The sequence below is a fragment of the Acipenser ruthenus genome, chromosome 34, assembly GCF_902713425.1.
Source record: "Acipenser ruthenus chromosome 34, fAciRut3.2 maternal haplotype, whole genome shotgun sequence".
In the NCBI taxonomy this organism is placed as follows: Eukaryota; Metazoa; Chordata; class Actinopteri; order Acipenseriformes; family Acipenseridae; genus Acipenser; species Acipenser ruthenus.
In genome coordinates, this window is record NC_081222.1 from 2,268,356 (window position 1) to 2,282,153 (window position 13,798).

Genomic DNA, 13,798 nt, shown 5'->3' on the forward strand with positions numbered 1-13,798 from the left:
CAGTGTTATTATGCATAGTTACAATGTACTTAATGGGAAAATCTTTCTGCACGATATATGTAAGTACACAATTGTATCAGAAAATGGTTAGGGATAGAGTTAGGGTTAGATTGTGCAAAAATGCTAGACATTTTTATCTGGCATCTAGCTGTTAATTGAATTTTCTCTTTAACTATATTGTTATGATAACTAATTTTGTTAACTGTTAAAGTCTAAAAAAAAACCTGTTATATCTGCAAATATTGCCTTTCGGGTACTTTTATGACAGTATAAAATAAGAAACTGAAGCCTAAATGATATCTGTCTTGGTTTTCTGACCCGCAGTAATGATAAAGCTCAGTTTTCTATGTGTAGAGCTTCATAGCCGGTGTACTGCCACAATATGCCTCCCTGCCAGAATTTGCTACCCTTGTATATTATACCCGATCCGGGATTTATATCTCTATAACATACACCCTCTGTTATTATCCCCCATGTACTTGTATTACAGCCTTACGTCAAGCACGCCAAGATGGCGGAGTCCAGGGATAGCCATTTTTACCGCTGATAAAATCTTCAAAACTAAAACAGATTGTGTCATTGCCCAGCATACGTGCACCTCAGCAATCCACACAAACAGTCACCGTGAAACTTCAAAACTCATGCATACATATATTTTTACAAGTTTCAATCAAACTGGAGTGGCTTTCATTCGGGCATTTCCATCAGAGCCACAGAAATATCTTAACTTAATCTTTTTCGACTCTTGGTTGGGTTGGGTAGCTATTTCTGGCACAGTAAATGTCTTGAGCATCAGCAGGGTGCAAAGGCAGAAAAGAACATGCGTAATTCCCGAAGGAAGTAAAGAGTGGCAGGCGGTAAAAAAAAAAGGGCAGAACACCGGCGTGGAATTTCACTGCTCTGATTACGGGCATGTCTAACCTGTCCTCAAAATAGGACAAAGCAGTTTGTAGCCAAAACAAAGGATTTTAAAAAAATGAAAATCTGTGAAGAAATATTGACTATTTAGAATGCATCAAATTACACAAATACAGCTTGCGTTCTGGTTTCTTCAAAGACAATTGTATTTGGTAATGGGTTGAACAGTCTGTTCCCCCGTGATTATAATTCATACACTCCAGATAAATCCTCCGTTCCATACCTGTGAAGTGACAAATGAGACATGAAATGTACACCAACTCGTCAAAAACGCATGGGAACCCCATTACGAGAAAGTGAAGTGACAAAGGCAAGGAACAAACAGCTGGGATCAGAAGCAATCCTTCAATAAACCCCCTTGTAAATGCAATACCTGACACGGCTGTTAATCCACGGCTGGGTGAACTCTGAAACTAATCTTGCACAGAACAAAGCTCCCATTCAAAACGGCACCAAAGGACAACAGCTTTTACCCGTCGTTTTACACCCGCCTGTTATTGTTTTTATTTGCACGCAAGCCGTTGTCGTTTTGTATTCCACTTAGGGTCCTGCCAGGTTTGATATTTTGAGCCCGATACTAACTCTTAGTAAAAGCTTGAACATCTGACACAGTGACATCATTATGGTCTTCCCTTAAAGGGCTAAACTCGTACAGTGATAATGTATCAACCCTTTGACGATTGTGCGGTCGCAATCCGTTCTTGCGTCACAGGTTTTTAAGCATGGAACCAATTCTTATTTTTTAACAGCGCGGCACTCACAATTTAAAGCACAGGCACTTAGGTGTGTTCTTATAAGGTTGAGGGCGTGATCATTTCTCTCTACTACAGAACCACATACTCCAAAAGGTAACCCTTCACATGAAGTGTCTCTAACGACCGTGTATTTACATATGCACGTGTGCTGACACATCATTACAATGTTAATGCATCGTTACAATGCACTTCATGTGTAGATCTTTTTGCACGATCTAACCCTAACCCTAACCCGACCCTATCCCCATCTCTAACCTTCACCCTTTTCTGACTAAGGTTTCTGCACATTGTGTGATTTCCTGGGGATTACATATTTTTTAAATATGCTGCTTAGCGCTGTCCTGTCCTTGTGGTGCCTCTGTTGTCCGAGAGTCGGGATAAGAAACCGTTTTTTTTTTTAATGGCTCAAAGAGCAGTTGTGACCTCGGGAGGATGACCCTTGTTTATGAATACGTTGTTTCTACTTAAAAAGCTGATTGGAAATCAATAGGTGCACTGGTGAAGGAAGGAGATGTCCACTCCCGCTAGGTGGCTCCACTGCTGGTGGGCAGTAACCTGCCCAGTATATTAATGTCTGGAACGGTTGCTTCAGGGCTGAAGACCACCTCTCGAGACCTGCAGGTTTACCTGGAGCTTTGTTTCTTAAGATTTCACCTGCTGAGACCTGTAGCTTTGCCTACAGTATTATCCTGCAATCGCGTCCGTGTACTGCCTTCGGATTTGCTTTGTTCCTGAATAAAACTCTTTTGACTGAAGTTACCTGAAGACTTATTATTGTTAAGAAGAAAACAAACCTTACAGATACAATTGTGTACTTACATATACTGTGCATGTATTTACATAGTAGTTACTGAGTAAATACATGTGTACTTACACATCATTACAATGTTATTATGCATAGTTACAATGTACTAAATGTGTAAATCTCTTTGTATAGTATATTTAAGTACACAATTGTATCAGGGATAGGGATAGGGTTAGTGTTATTATACAACAGATGTTCCTAAATATTTAATTGCTCACCTGAAAAACAGTAAATGCTTAATTGCAGAATGTTTTATACGTCCCCCTTTAAAAGACAATCTATTTTCACCATCAGTGAATTATCAAACAAAATAAAAACATAAATACATGTAAAAAAAAATAACAACAAACACGTGAAATGTCCCCTTCTTGTACTGGACAGAGCGATCTTTAGCAGAAATATTTCTGATCTTTGATGCAGCTTGTGTATTTTTCATTGAAGACACTTTAAAGAAATTGCGCAGCTCTGTGCAGTGTGTGTTCAATCATTTACCGTAAGCAAACTAAACTGGCTGCCAGGTTGCTAAATGCAGTGGAACAGGCAAACATTTGCTGTGTTTACGGGGGACTACAGCTATGGCCAAAAGTTTTGCATCATCTAGAACTTTAAGATTTAGGCATAACAAAAAAAAAAAACTATATAAACATCATATCTTTAATTTAACTTCATGCAATCAAAGAAACTACGAAATGATATCGCAGACGTCTACAGGACGCCATAATAGTAGTGCAGTATTTCATGTTAAATTTCAAAATGTCACATTTTAACGTTTTTTGTTAAGTATATGGAAAACTACAAAGCGGTGTGTAATGCAATATGTTAACGTAACGTTATTCAGCAGGTTTCATTTGACTTTAAGAAGCAACATTAGTTCATTCTATAGGGTGATGCAAAAATATAGGCTGTACATATTACACGGCGATGGATGCATTTCACGGAAATCCGCGATAACAGTGAAGAAAAATACAGGCTTATTCATGGCCCTCTGCTTCCAGGACCTGATACGTACAAAACCCTGAATTTAAATTGGACTGCTGTGAGATTTGTCCCTCTTGCCCCCTCTTCCCCAGCACTGTGTTTTTTTTCTAGTCTAGCCCTCGCTGGGCTCTCCGTTCTCCCCTCCATCTTCATCCTCCTCCTCCTCCTCCTCCTCCTCCTCCTCAGTCAGGTCATCCATGATGAGGTCGTCCAGGTCCCCCTCCAGAAGGCTGCCCTGGCTCAGACAGGTGGCCACCGTGGAACCTGAGCTACAGTGCAGGGGGCTGGGGTGCACCACCATGGGCTTGTGGTTGTGGCGTCGACTGCGGGGGTGAACGCACTCCGCACCAGGAATAGTAGGGTCTGCGGGAGTAGAGGGTTAGGGAGGGGGTTGAAATTTGAAACGGCTGCCCCGTTTGTACAGAGCTCCTTCGTGTTAATACAACAATCAATTCGGTTCATTCCCTGTGAATCGTACCCTTTTCATAATTCACTGACCTCAATTTGGGTACGTCATAAAAACGAGACAGCCCTAAAATCAGGGCACTTTAAGCTCGTGCCTTCTTGCCTCTGATGAAGGGAGGCACTAGGCGCTGCTTGCTGCCACATGCATGTACAGTATAACCTTTCAATGAGAGATTTTGAAGTTAGAGATAAACTCCAGCTGTAGTGAAGCTAAACTGCCTCCCTGTGGAACTTTTTGAAAAACCCTCGAGCAGCAGAAAGAGTGGGGTGGCTATTTCAACGATCCAAAAGATGGCAGATCTCAATACGTCCAAAGCTGTTCAACTTCCAAAGCTGTTCTGACCTACCCCCCCCCCCCCTCCCCAAATGGATTGGATGCAAACGAGGAAGTCAATGAATCACCCGGAATAGAAAAAGACTTCTGCTGACACTCTGCAGGCTACCAGCCCCTGCAAAGCTGAAGGATCACTCACTCCTGCGGTTATAGCAGTCCTCAGCACAGCAGCTGTGCAGGTTCCTCATCCGGGGTCCAGGGGTCCTCCTGGGGGGCAGGATTCGAGAGGGGCCCACGGGCATGTGGCAGTTATAGCACGGAGACAACACACCCATCATCCCGTAGCCTCTGAGGAACACAAACAAACACACTGACGGTAAACCCTACCACTCCCCCATTCATCTACAAGCCAGCGATGCCCAGGTCGTGAGGCTGTCTGTACCTGAAGGAGCGATGGCAGCCGGGGCAGTTGAACTCTGCCGCGCCCCACATGCTGTTGTACGGCACGGGGTCGTACTTTCTTCCGCAGCCGTGGCACCGGGAGACCTGCAGAAAACAGAGATTTCTCAGAGTGGTTAGGAGTGCTCCCCTATACCCCTATCTGATGTTTGACTTCTCATATGATTACAAATACACTTTCTCTTATATGATTACCAATACATTGCCACTCTACAGCTATGGCCAAAGGTTTTGCATCACCCTATGGAATTAACTGTTTATGCTTCATGAGACCTGTTGAATAGTGTTACGTTAACATACTGAATTACATACCGCTTTGTAGTAATAATAATAAATAATTTATTTCTTAGCAGACGCCCTTATCCAGGGCGACTTACAAGATATCACATTATTTTTACATACAATTACCCATTTATACAGTTGGGTTTTTACTGGAGGAATCTTGGTAAAGTACCTTGCTCAAGGGTACAGCAGCAGTGTCCCCACTGGGGATTGAACCCATGACCCTCCGGTCAAGAGTCCAGAGCCCTAACCACTACTCCACACTGCTGCCCGTGTAGTTTTCCATATACTTAACGAAAACCTGACAAAAACTACTACTACTGTACTACTATGGCTTTTGCAAAATCATTTATTTGATCACAGGATGTTAAATAAAAGAGCTAAATTATGTTCATGTAGTTTTTTTTTTTTTTAATGATGTCTCAATCCTAAAATTCTAGGCGATGCTAAACTTTTGGCCAGAGCTGCACACTCGGGACAATACCTTCTTCCTCTGCGGGACTCGCCTCCACCAGACCTTGTCACATCCCTGGCAGGCAAACTGGCAGTCCTCTGAGGGAATGAGGTTTCTCTGGGCGTTATCAAACATGTGCAGGTTCCTCTGAGTCAGGGTCAGCACGCGCAGCCCCTCTCCGATTTCCTGCAAGCGAGGCACAGCGACACTTGGTGAAGGGACACGTCTCTGCAAGGGGGTTTACATGCAATCGTCCCTCACCCATAACTACAGTACCAAGGACGCTGTCGTTCAAGATCCACAGCAAATTATACTTCAACACTGCCATATTCTTATTCAGCGTTTATGGAAAAGAATGGTCAAATAATGAAAACAGTATGGGACTCTTTCAATAGCTCAATATTGCCTCAATATCTATCTCCTGTACTTTTTGGTCTCTGCGCATATGGAAATATCATTTTTCTTTCAGAGCTTGGTGCAGAAGATACCTTGAGGAACGAAGCTGTGGTTCGGGTACAGTAAATCAACAATGACAGTTGATTACAGGGCTCGTTGTGCTCAGGAAAGAGTCTGTATTGAGCTGTTAGTAAAGTACCACAGAGCTAACAAATCTTCCATGTCGAACCCTCAGACATCGTCGTTCTGCCACTGACACACAGGCACGTAAATAAAGTAAAGCATCCTGACAATATGGAGAAAGACACTTTGTGGAAATACTTGTAGAAATTAGATGAATGCATGACCTATTATTTGTGTTACTAAAAGTTCAGTACACAAGTAATATGTAAATTCGTATAATAATTCTTGTTTAAGAAAGTCTATATTTTTGTGGCGTTCCGGTACCTTCAGATTTAGGAAACAGTAAGGTTTTGAAAGGTATGTTTTTACCTGGATGTCCCGGTCATTTGGAGCCCTGGGTCCAGGGGGTCTGACGTTCTGTTAAAGAAAATAATAACATTTACACTGATGAAGGGAACAGCTCAGACCTTTCTCCACTCTACAGCTATAGAAGTAACTCATTTTGTTTCATAAAGTCGAATGAAACCCGCTGAATAACGTTACGTTAATATATTGAATTATATACCGCTTTGTAGTTTTCCATACACTTAACGTAAAACTGACAAATGAAAATAAGACTAAGATGATACAGTAAACTTGTAGTGGTGCCGGGAAAGGAAATTTTGCAAGTTGCAGTCTTTTTTTCTATTCATTCTGAGTTATTGTGAAATATTGGGTATACCTTCCAGTTGCCCTTTTGCCAAGGTCTTTAGAAGTATAGAAATATATAGACCTTGTTTGGAAGTACCCTCCGCCATTTTTCAAGATGTATTTTCTGTGCACCGAAAAAGACAAGATTAAATCGACCAATTGTTTTTTAATCGATCAAAGCCAACAGGTGTGATTAATCAATTAACCCCCCTAATAATAATAATAATAATAATAATAATAATAATAATAATAATAATAATAATAATAATAATAATAATAATAATAATAATGCTGCACACTGCCATTGGGTCTCTCCTGTTAGTTATTAGATGGCCCAACAGGTCTGCGATTTATGATTTTGCACTTTTCCCATGTTTTCCCAATGGTTATACTACTATATAAAGTTTACCATGTTTATTTATATGCTTTTCCGTACCTCTCTGGGCTTTACAATTCTTACCTGTGCTGTATCATGCTGCTCTTTATTACACAGCTACACTTATAATTTCTCTGAGAGTGTAGCTCTTGCACTCAGAATGTCAATGACAAAGCTTTCACAACGTTTAAACAAAAACAGGTTCGATATAAACAGATTAAAAAGACGTTAATATCAGCTTTTCCTGTTTTTTGTTTACATTTAAGGACTTACAGTATGTTTCAAAGAGCTCGGTGACTATCTCTAAGCAAGCTGAAAGCGCCCTTTCGCTTTTCATGACAGACGTGTTGTGATAAGCCAATAAAAGAAGCAGCGAAAGAGAAGTCGCTGGCTTCTTGATTTCGAGTCCGGATAAGTGTTGTTTAGGGCAGCAGTGTGGAGTAGTGGTTAGGGCTCTGGACTCTTGACCGGAGGGTCGTGGGTTCAATCCCTGGTAGAGGACACTGCTGCTGTACCCTTGAGCAAGGTACTTTACCTAGATTGCTCCAGTAAAAACCCAACTGTATAAATGGGTAATTGTATGTAAAAAATAAATTGTAAGTCGCCCTGGATAAGGGCGTCTGCTAAGAAATAAATAATAATAATAATAATAATAGTAATAATAATAATAATTGAAGATAAAAGTTCTGAGTTGCAAAGTTACAACCAGGCATCTTAAAGGTTACATGGTGACAGCAGGTTGCAGGTATCCTCTCTCCAAGCATGGATCAGAGCAATACAAACATTTCAGTATTCTCAGTTTAAACGCAGTCTTTCAGAGACATCGTGATTATTCTTTAAACAAATCAGACAAAGACACAAATCTCTCATCACTTGGTTAAATGTCCATTGTCCTAACCCTAGCTTCCAAGCATCTGGTTCAATCCAGTTTCTCTTCGAAGTAGTTTTTATAACCCTCCTAAGAAAACCGGTTTTATATCTAGTCTGTAAATATGTTTAACAATGTGTTGGTACCTCTAACACAAAAACAATGATCCACCCTAAATGGCAAATGCCTTTCTTGTTAGAACTGGACATCAAAGGAGAGGCCAACACCTATTTCAGAATGTCTTGGAGCCTTGTCCTAGCAAAGACAAAAGTGACCAGAAAGATCTTTATCAACTTACTGTCTAACTAGGAATTTAACCAGGATCTGACTCAATCTTTAACCCATTCTGTGAGGTTGTATTCGAAGATCATTTCTATCTAAATAAAATGTTCCAACAACATGACTTGCTGGACACAGCGAAGATTGCACGAAACGCACACTCTCGGTGTGATTAGAGGTAGCCAGCGAACACTTGGAAACGCACACAGAGGGGTGCAGTACCTGCGAGGGCTGGCGGTCTGCATTTCGGATTCTCTCCACCACATTCTGAAAAGGCACACACACAAAGAAAATGTTAAAGGCGGTACCAGGAACACGTTTATGCAACAGCACAGTATTAACCATTTAATCAATCCCAGACAGTTTACTAGTAATCGGTGGAAGAAACGTTTTTAGTTGTTGCTTTGTTTTGTTTTTTTAAATAATTTAGGCCTGTATTATATATATATATATATATATATATATATATATGTTAGAGGTCGGCACGGGTACTCGAAAACCCGGGTACCCTTCGGGTCTCTTTTCACTACCCGGGTATCAATTATTAATTTGAGAATTTAAAGAAAATGTAATGTAAATGTAATGCAATGCCTGCTTCTCTTAATGTGTTAGCTCTGTGGTGATTTACTGACAGTACAGAACCTGCAGTTCAATACAGACTCCCTCCTGAGCACAACGAGCCCTGTAATCAACTGTCACTGTTGATTTACTGTACCCGAACCACAGCGTCGTTCATCAAGGTATCCCTGTCTTGCGCATCAAGATCTGAAAGAAAAATGAAACAATATTTGAATGTACGCAGAGATTATTATTTATTTACGAAAAGGCTGAACGTTACAATAAGTGGCAGGAATTGCACTTCGTATTACATACGAACTAAATATGTTTGCAGTTTTGAAGCAGTACAACTGCATTTATATAAGCTTCAACGTGACGTTGATTTCTAACAATGGTGATAACGAATTAGAAAAAAAACGACTCTTTTAATGGCTCGTTTGAAAGTTTTATATAGGCAGAGGCACAAAAAGTACAGTAGAGAGACATTAATCGCAGGTGCTTCACAGCAGTGGTTTTTGACAACTCTCTATGTTTTTAAATATTTATAAAACCAGGAGATCATTTCCCTTGGCTTATCAGGCACCTATATACATATATATATATATATATAACTTTTTTTATTAGCCATTATCACACGGAAATGTCTGATAAACAATGACGTCATTAGTTGCGCAGAAATCCACGGAGCACCAACTGCGGTTGTGTTAATCCGGTTGTAACACACAAACACACACACACAATTAGTGCGCGTTAACTAACTGAACTGAATTAATACGATACTTACTCTGAAAAGGATTAACTAGTGCGGTTGTCGCTGCCTTTTGTAACTGAACTGTGTGTGTATACAAACCGTATTAAGGGCAAAAGGTGAACTCACAATCCTATTTAGCCTGTGTGTCTACATAGCCTAAGTCACAGAAAATAGGAGGCAATTTGCACACTGTACAGCTATGGCCAAAAGTTTATCACCTAGAATTTTAAGTGACAGAATTACAAAATGAAATTGTAAAAGTCTACAGGAAGCCTACTAGTAGCACTGTATTTCATGTTAGATTTCGAAATGTCACATTTTTTTGTCGTTTTTATATGGGAGACTACAAAGCGGTATCTAATTCAATATGTTAACATTATTCAGCAGGTTTCATTCGACGTTATGAAATTAGTTAATTCTATAGGGTGATGCATTTGGCCACAGGTGTATATTGTCTGTATAGCATTTCTACATCAGATCCCTTTGCTCCATGAACTAGTGATCCCCCAGTATATACAGAACACTACAGTATATTCATTGAGTAGTCGGTCTGCAATGATTTACAGCTGATCTTGAACTGCAGTAAGTTGACGGTGTCATCATTTTTGTGTAACTGAAGGTTTTATTTAGTTATGGGGAAATCAAAGCAAGTTTGAGCGTGTTTGTTTGTGTTGTAAGTTTTTGGCACTCTGTTAAGACAAACATACCAGACAGTGCACACTTCGGAATCTTTCTGAGCGACAAAAATCCCTTTACAATTCATTGAAAAAAAAAAAAACAGGCTTTGTTTAGCCTGTTGATAAATCCAGCTTTTTTTAAATATTGGAACACCTCTAACACAAACAAGGCAGGATTTTCATTGCAAGCCATTGCTGATCCGGTCCCTACAGTGTTTTCCACTTCCATTCACCAGACGTGCGGTTCTCAGAGTAACACATACTGCTACAAACTTGTATTTTCATTTTAAAACATGGCTTCTGGTTTGATGAAAACAGAGATTTCTTTAATCCAGCGTAGTATCAGATATCATGTTTTTTTTGTGTGTGTGTGTGTGTGCCCAATTATTTTACCTCTGATTTTCTCCCCAGTTTAGAACGTCCACTTATTTTTTCCCCTCACCCCAGCAATTCCGCACACGGCTCAGGAGAAATTAATGTTCAGCGGGCGTCCTCCGATCCCACGACCGAGCCAGCTTCCTCTTCCACACCCAGGAACTCGAGAGCGGATGTGAGCGAGCTACCGCCCCCTGGAGGTCAAGCCCTGCAGGTGTCCGCTCTGAGCTCTGTCCAGCAGGGTGCGCTGTAGCACAGTGAGGAGAAACAATCGCTGCTGGTTTTGCCTCCCTAACCCATTTAACTTTTACTGTATCATGCTCCCAGGGAAACAAATGGCGATCCCAAGAAATCAGTCTACAGAAAACTGACCTGCACTATTTATTAAAAAGCTTTGTGTACAGAAGCACCCCATTTGTCAGGCTACAACCAACGTTATCTCTGAAGGTTTTTTAAGGAAAGTCATGCGACAGCACCAATGATTCTGAGTGAGCGCCCATGACGGACGTGTTGTGATTGGGTGCACTTGTCAAGTGCAGCCCTCTGATTGGCTGACGTTTGGTACTCACTCAGGTCCTTCATGAGGATGATGTCCTTGCAGACCAGGTCGTGGTTGTTGTGATAGCGCCGCATCAGCACCGCTGCTTTCTCCACCGTAACCTTGCCATAGAATTTCTCCCGTAGGCGGCGGATGCTTTTCTCCAGCTGGGGAGGAAACAAAGGGACGGACGCAAGGTGACCATGTGACTCCTTTATTCACCGGGACAGTTTATCAATTATAGGTAGAGCCCCGTGTTTTTTCGCAAATACGAAATAGCACGAAATAAAACTAAATGCAAATATAAAACGAAATAAAATGAAAAATCATGATAAAGCAAACACAGAATTACATTTTTAAATCGGGAGGTTTATGCAAAAAATACTTTAAATAAGTACTTGCCATCATAGACACAGTCTGAAGGGAAACAGAAGCTCTAGCACTTGCGCAGACGTATAAGTTGAAGCGAGTCGTTTGGGAATTAGAATTGCGATGAAAGAGAAGCGATGTTTGGTTTCTAAAATGCCCAAACCACGCATAACAATTTTAAACAACGCTGCAAATAATCTGAACATGAGGGAATGCATGCAGCTGACGGTGACAAAAAAAAAAGTGAATAATGTTTAATAAAAATTATTTCACGGGCCTCCAATAATAAGTCATTTAGCAGACGCTTTTATCCAAAGCGACTTACAGAGACTAGGGGGTGAGCTATGCATCATCAACAACTGCTGCTGCAGAGTCACTTCCAATAGGACCTCGTTTTTACATCTCATCCGAAGGACGGAGCACAAGGAGTGACTTGCTCAGGGTCGCACACAGTGAGTCAGTGTCTGAGATTGAACTTGGATACTTCTGCTACCAAGCCCCTTTCTTTAAAACCACAATGCCGCCCACAGGACACTTTGGGACAGTTCAGGCTTTTCAACTCACCGCAGTGCATTCTGGTACCTTTTCCCTGTTTCAGGTACCTTTCACTTGTTTTTTTTTTTCCTTTAGAGAAACAGGACTACACTTACCAGAATGCACTGGGGGGCGTGAGTTGCCTGAACTGTCCCGAGCTGTCCCGGTGAACTTGGTGCCATATGGTCACCCTAGACTCGACCAAAGGCCATATTTATAAAGCATTCACCCGCATGCTAAGCATAGCAAAACCATGGTAAAAGCTGGGTAAAACTGCAACAGAACCACGGTTAACTTATATACGGGTATGTTTAATCCATTAACAAGTGCCGTAACTTTGGTTTAAAAAGTGTGCGTGCGTGCGTGCGTGCGTGCATGCGGGTTCGTGCATGAACATTATTGTCTGGCTAATTGAAAGACCCAAATACATTCCTGCGGCAGTCAATCAAAACAATAAATTGCTGGGACGATGTTGTCATGAGTGTAGCCAATATCTACATCTGAATCCAGGCTCTGATCCCTTTACTACACCTGCCCTGAGGCATCGCTGACCGCTACCGCGAGTGTGGCATAATGCAGATTTAAATGAGAGGGATGAGAATTGCCCTTGAAATACATTTCTAGAAACGTTGAGGGTTTCCCCACAATTGACATACTTCAGCTAAATACAGATTTGCTATTAAAATGATGCTAATGCTGTTTTTCTTTTTATTAGCTTCCAAACACTGTTTATCAGTTTTAAAATGTTTAGTAAAACGTGTGACCAAGAGTTTGGAACACTGAAATAGATCTGCGAGAGTCAGTTTAGAATCAGTAATATAGCGTGATTCATTTGGTATAAAACTGTGTACAAAGTTATTGGTAATGTATTTAGGTTTTTTTTTATTTTTTATTGATGTCTATATTTATTTCCACAAGGAGGGCACAAAGGTAATTTTATTGTTTAAAGTTTACTGTTTCAAATGTTTTAAAAAGAAAAGTTAAACTGTATAGACAGAAAAACGCAGCGTGAAAACATTGGTAAACAACACGAGCTATAGGGACTTACAAACCTAAACCATTCCTCTGTGTTTATGAAGCGACGTGGTTCATCATCCGCTGATTTATGTGTAAATTACAATTAAGCACAATTAAGCATTTGGTTTAACAAATCCTAAATGAGGTATACGGTTGCTAAAGACGATCTCTCAGGCGCGGTAGACGAACCTTGTGCCAAAATGCGCACTCTCTTGCAAACCCCAATAACTGAACTGCGCTGTTCTGGTACCCTACGGACTTTATATTGCGTGTATTTCATAACGTATAGGAAATACAGCTTCTCGGCAAAATACAGAAACCGAACTGGATTGTTTTAATTAAACAGGCCATATAATCAAGCAAACAACATTACCTCAATTTCGTCATGCAGACTTCGACTCATATTTGCGAGTGGTTTGTACGATTCGGCGTACCGTACTGTCTTAGATAGATAACCGATTACTTTTTTTTCTCTTCATTTGTTGACTGAGCAGTTTCCTGGTTTTTACTGTTCTTTTTTCATACTTTCAGTTTCGGAAGAAGTGTTGCAGAACCATCATAGCGCCGCCAGGGGGCGGATTAGAGCGTAAACAAACTCCACTGTCTACTGTAGAATACTGTAAAAAAAATAATAACTTAAGCTAAATAAATAAACACACAAATTAAACGATGCACCACGGAATCGTATTCATTTCGCCGTCAGTCCTGTTTGTTTACAAAGCTCTTCCAAGCTTTATTTATTTATTTTATATTTTTTGTTTAGTTGTGGGGACCCAAGTTTTACCTCGCTTCACATGGTAAATACATTATACAAATCTTTATGTCAATTAGAACCCCTTTTTGGGATTTGAATATTT

At 40.6% G+C, this 13,798-nt stretch overlaps 1 protein-coding gene across 1 annotated transcript; it reads right to left on the bottom strand.

Moving 5' to 3' along the window:
• Nucleotides 1-3,114: 3,114 nt before the first annotated feature.
• On the bottom strand, nucleotides 3,115-13,615 carry LOC117402004 (shiftless antiviral inhibitor of ribosomal frameshifting protein homolog). Its single transcript, XM_034002794.3, has 9 exons — nucleotides 13,315-13,615; nucleotides 11,053-11,188; nucleotides 8,838-8,887; nucleotides 8,345-8,389; nucleotides 6,279-6,326; nucleotides 5,421-5,576; nucleotides 4,638-4,741; nucleotides 4,395-4,543; nucleotides 3,115-3,819 (listed from the first exon to the last, which is right to left on the bottom strand). The coding sequence occupies exons 1-9, from the start codon at nucleotides 13,342-13,344 to the stop codon at nucleotides 3,569-3,571; spliced, it is 969 nt and encodes a 322-aa protein (XP_033858685.3). The 5' UTR covers nucleotides 13,345-13,615; the 3' UTR covers nucleotides 3,115-3,568.
• Between the last annotated feature and the right edge of the window lie 183 nt (nucleotides 13,616-13,798).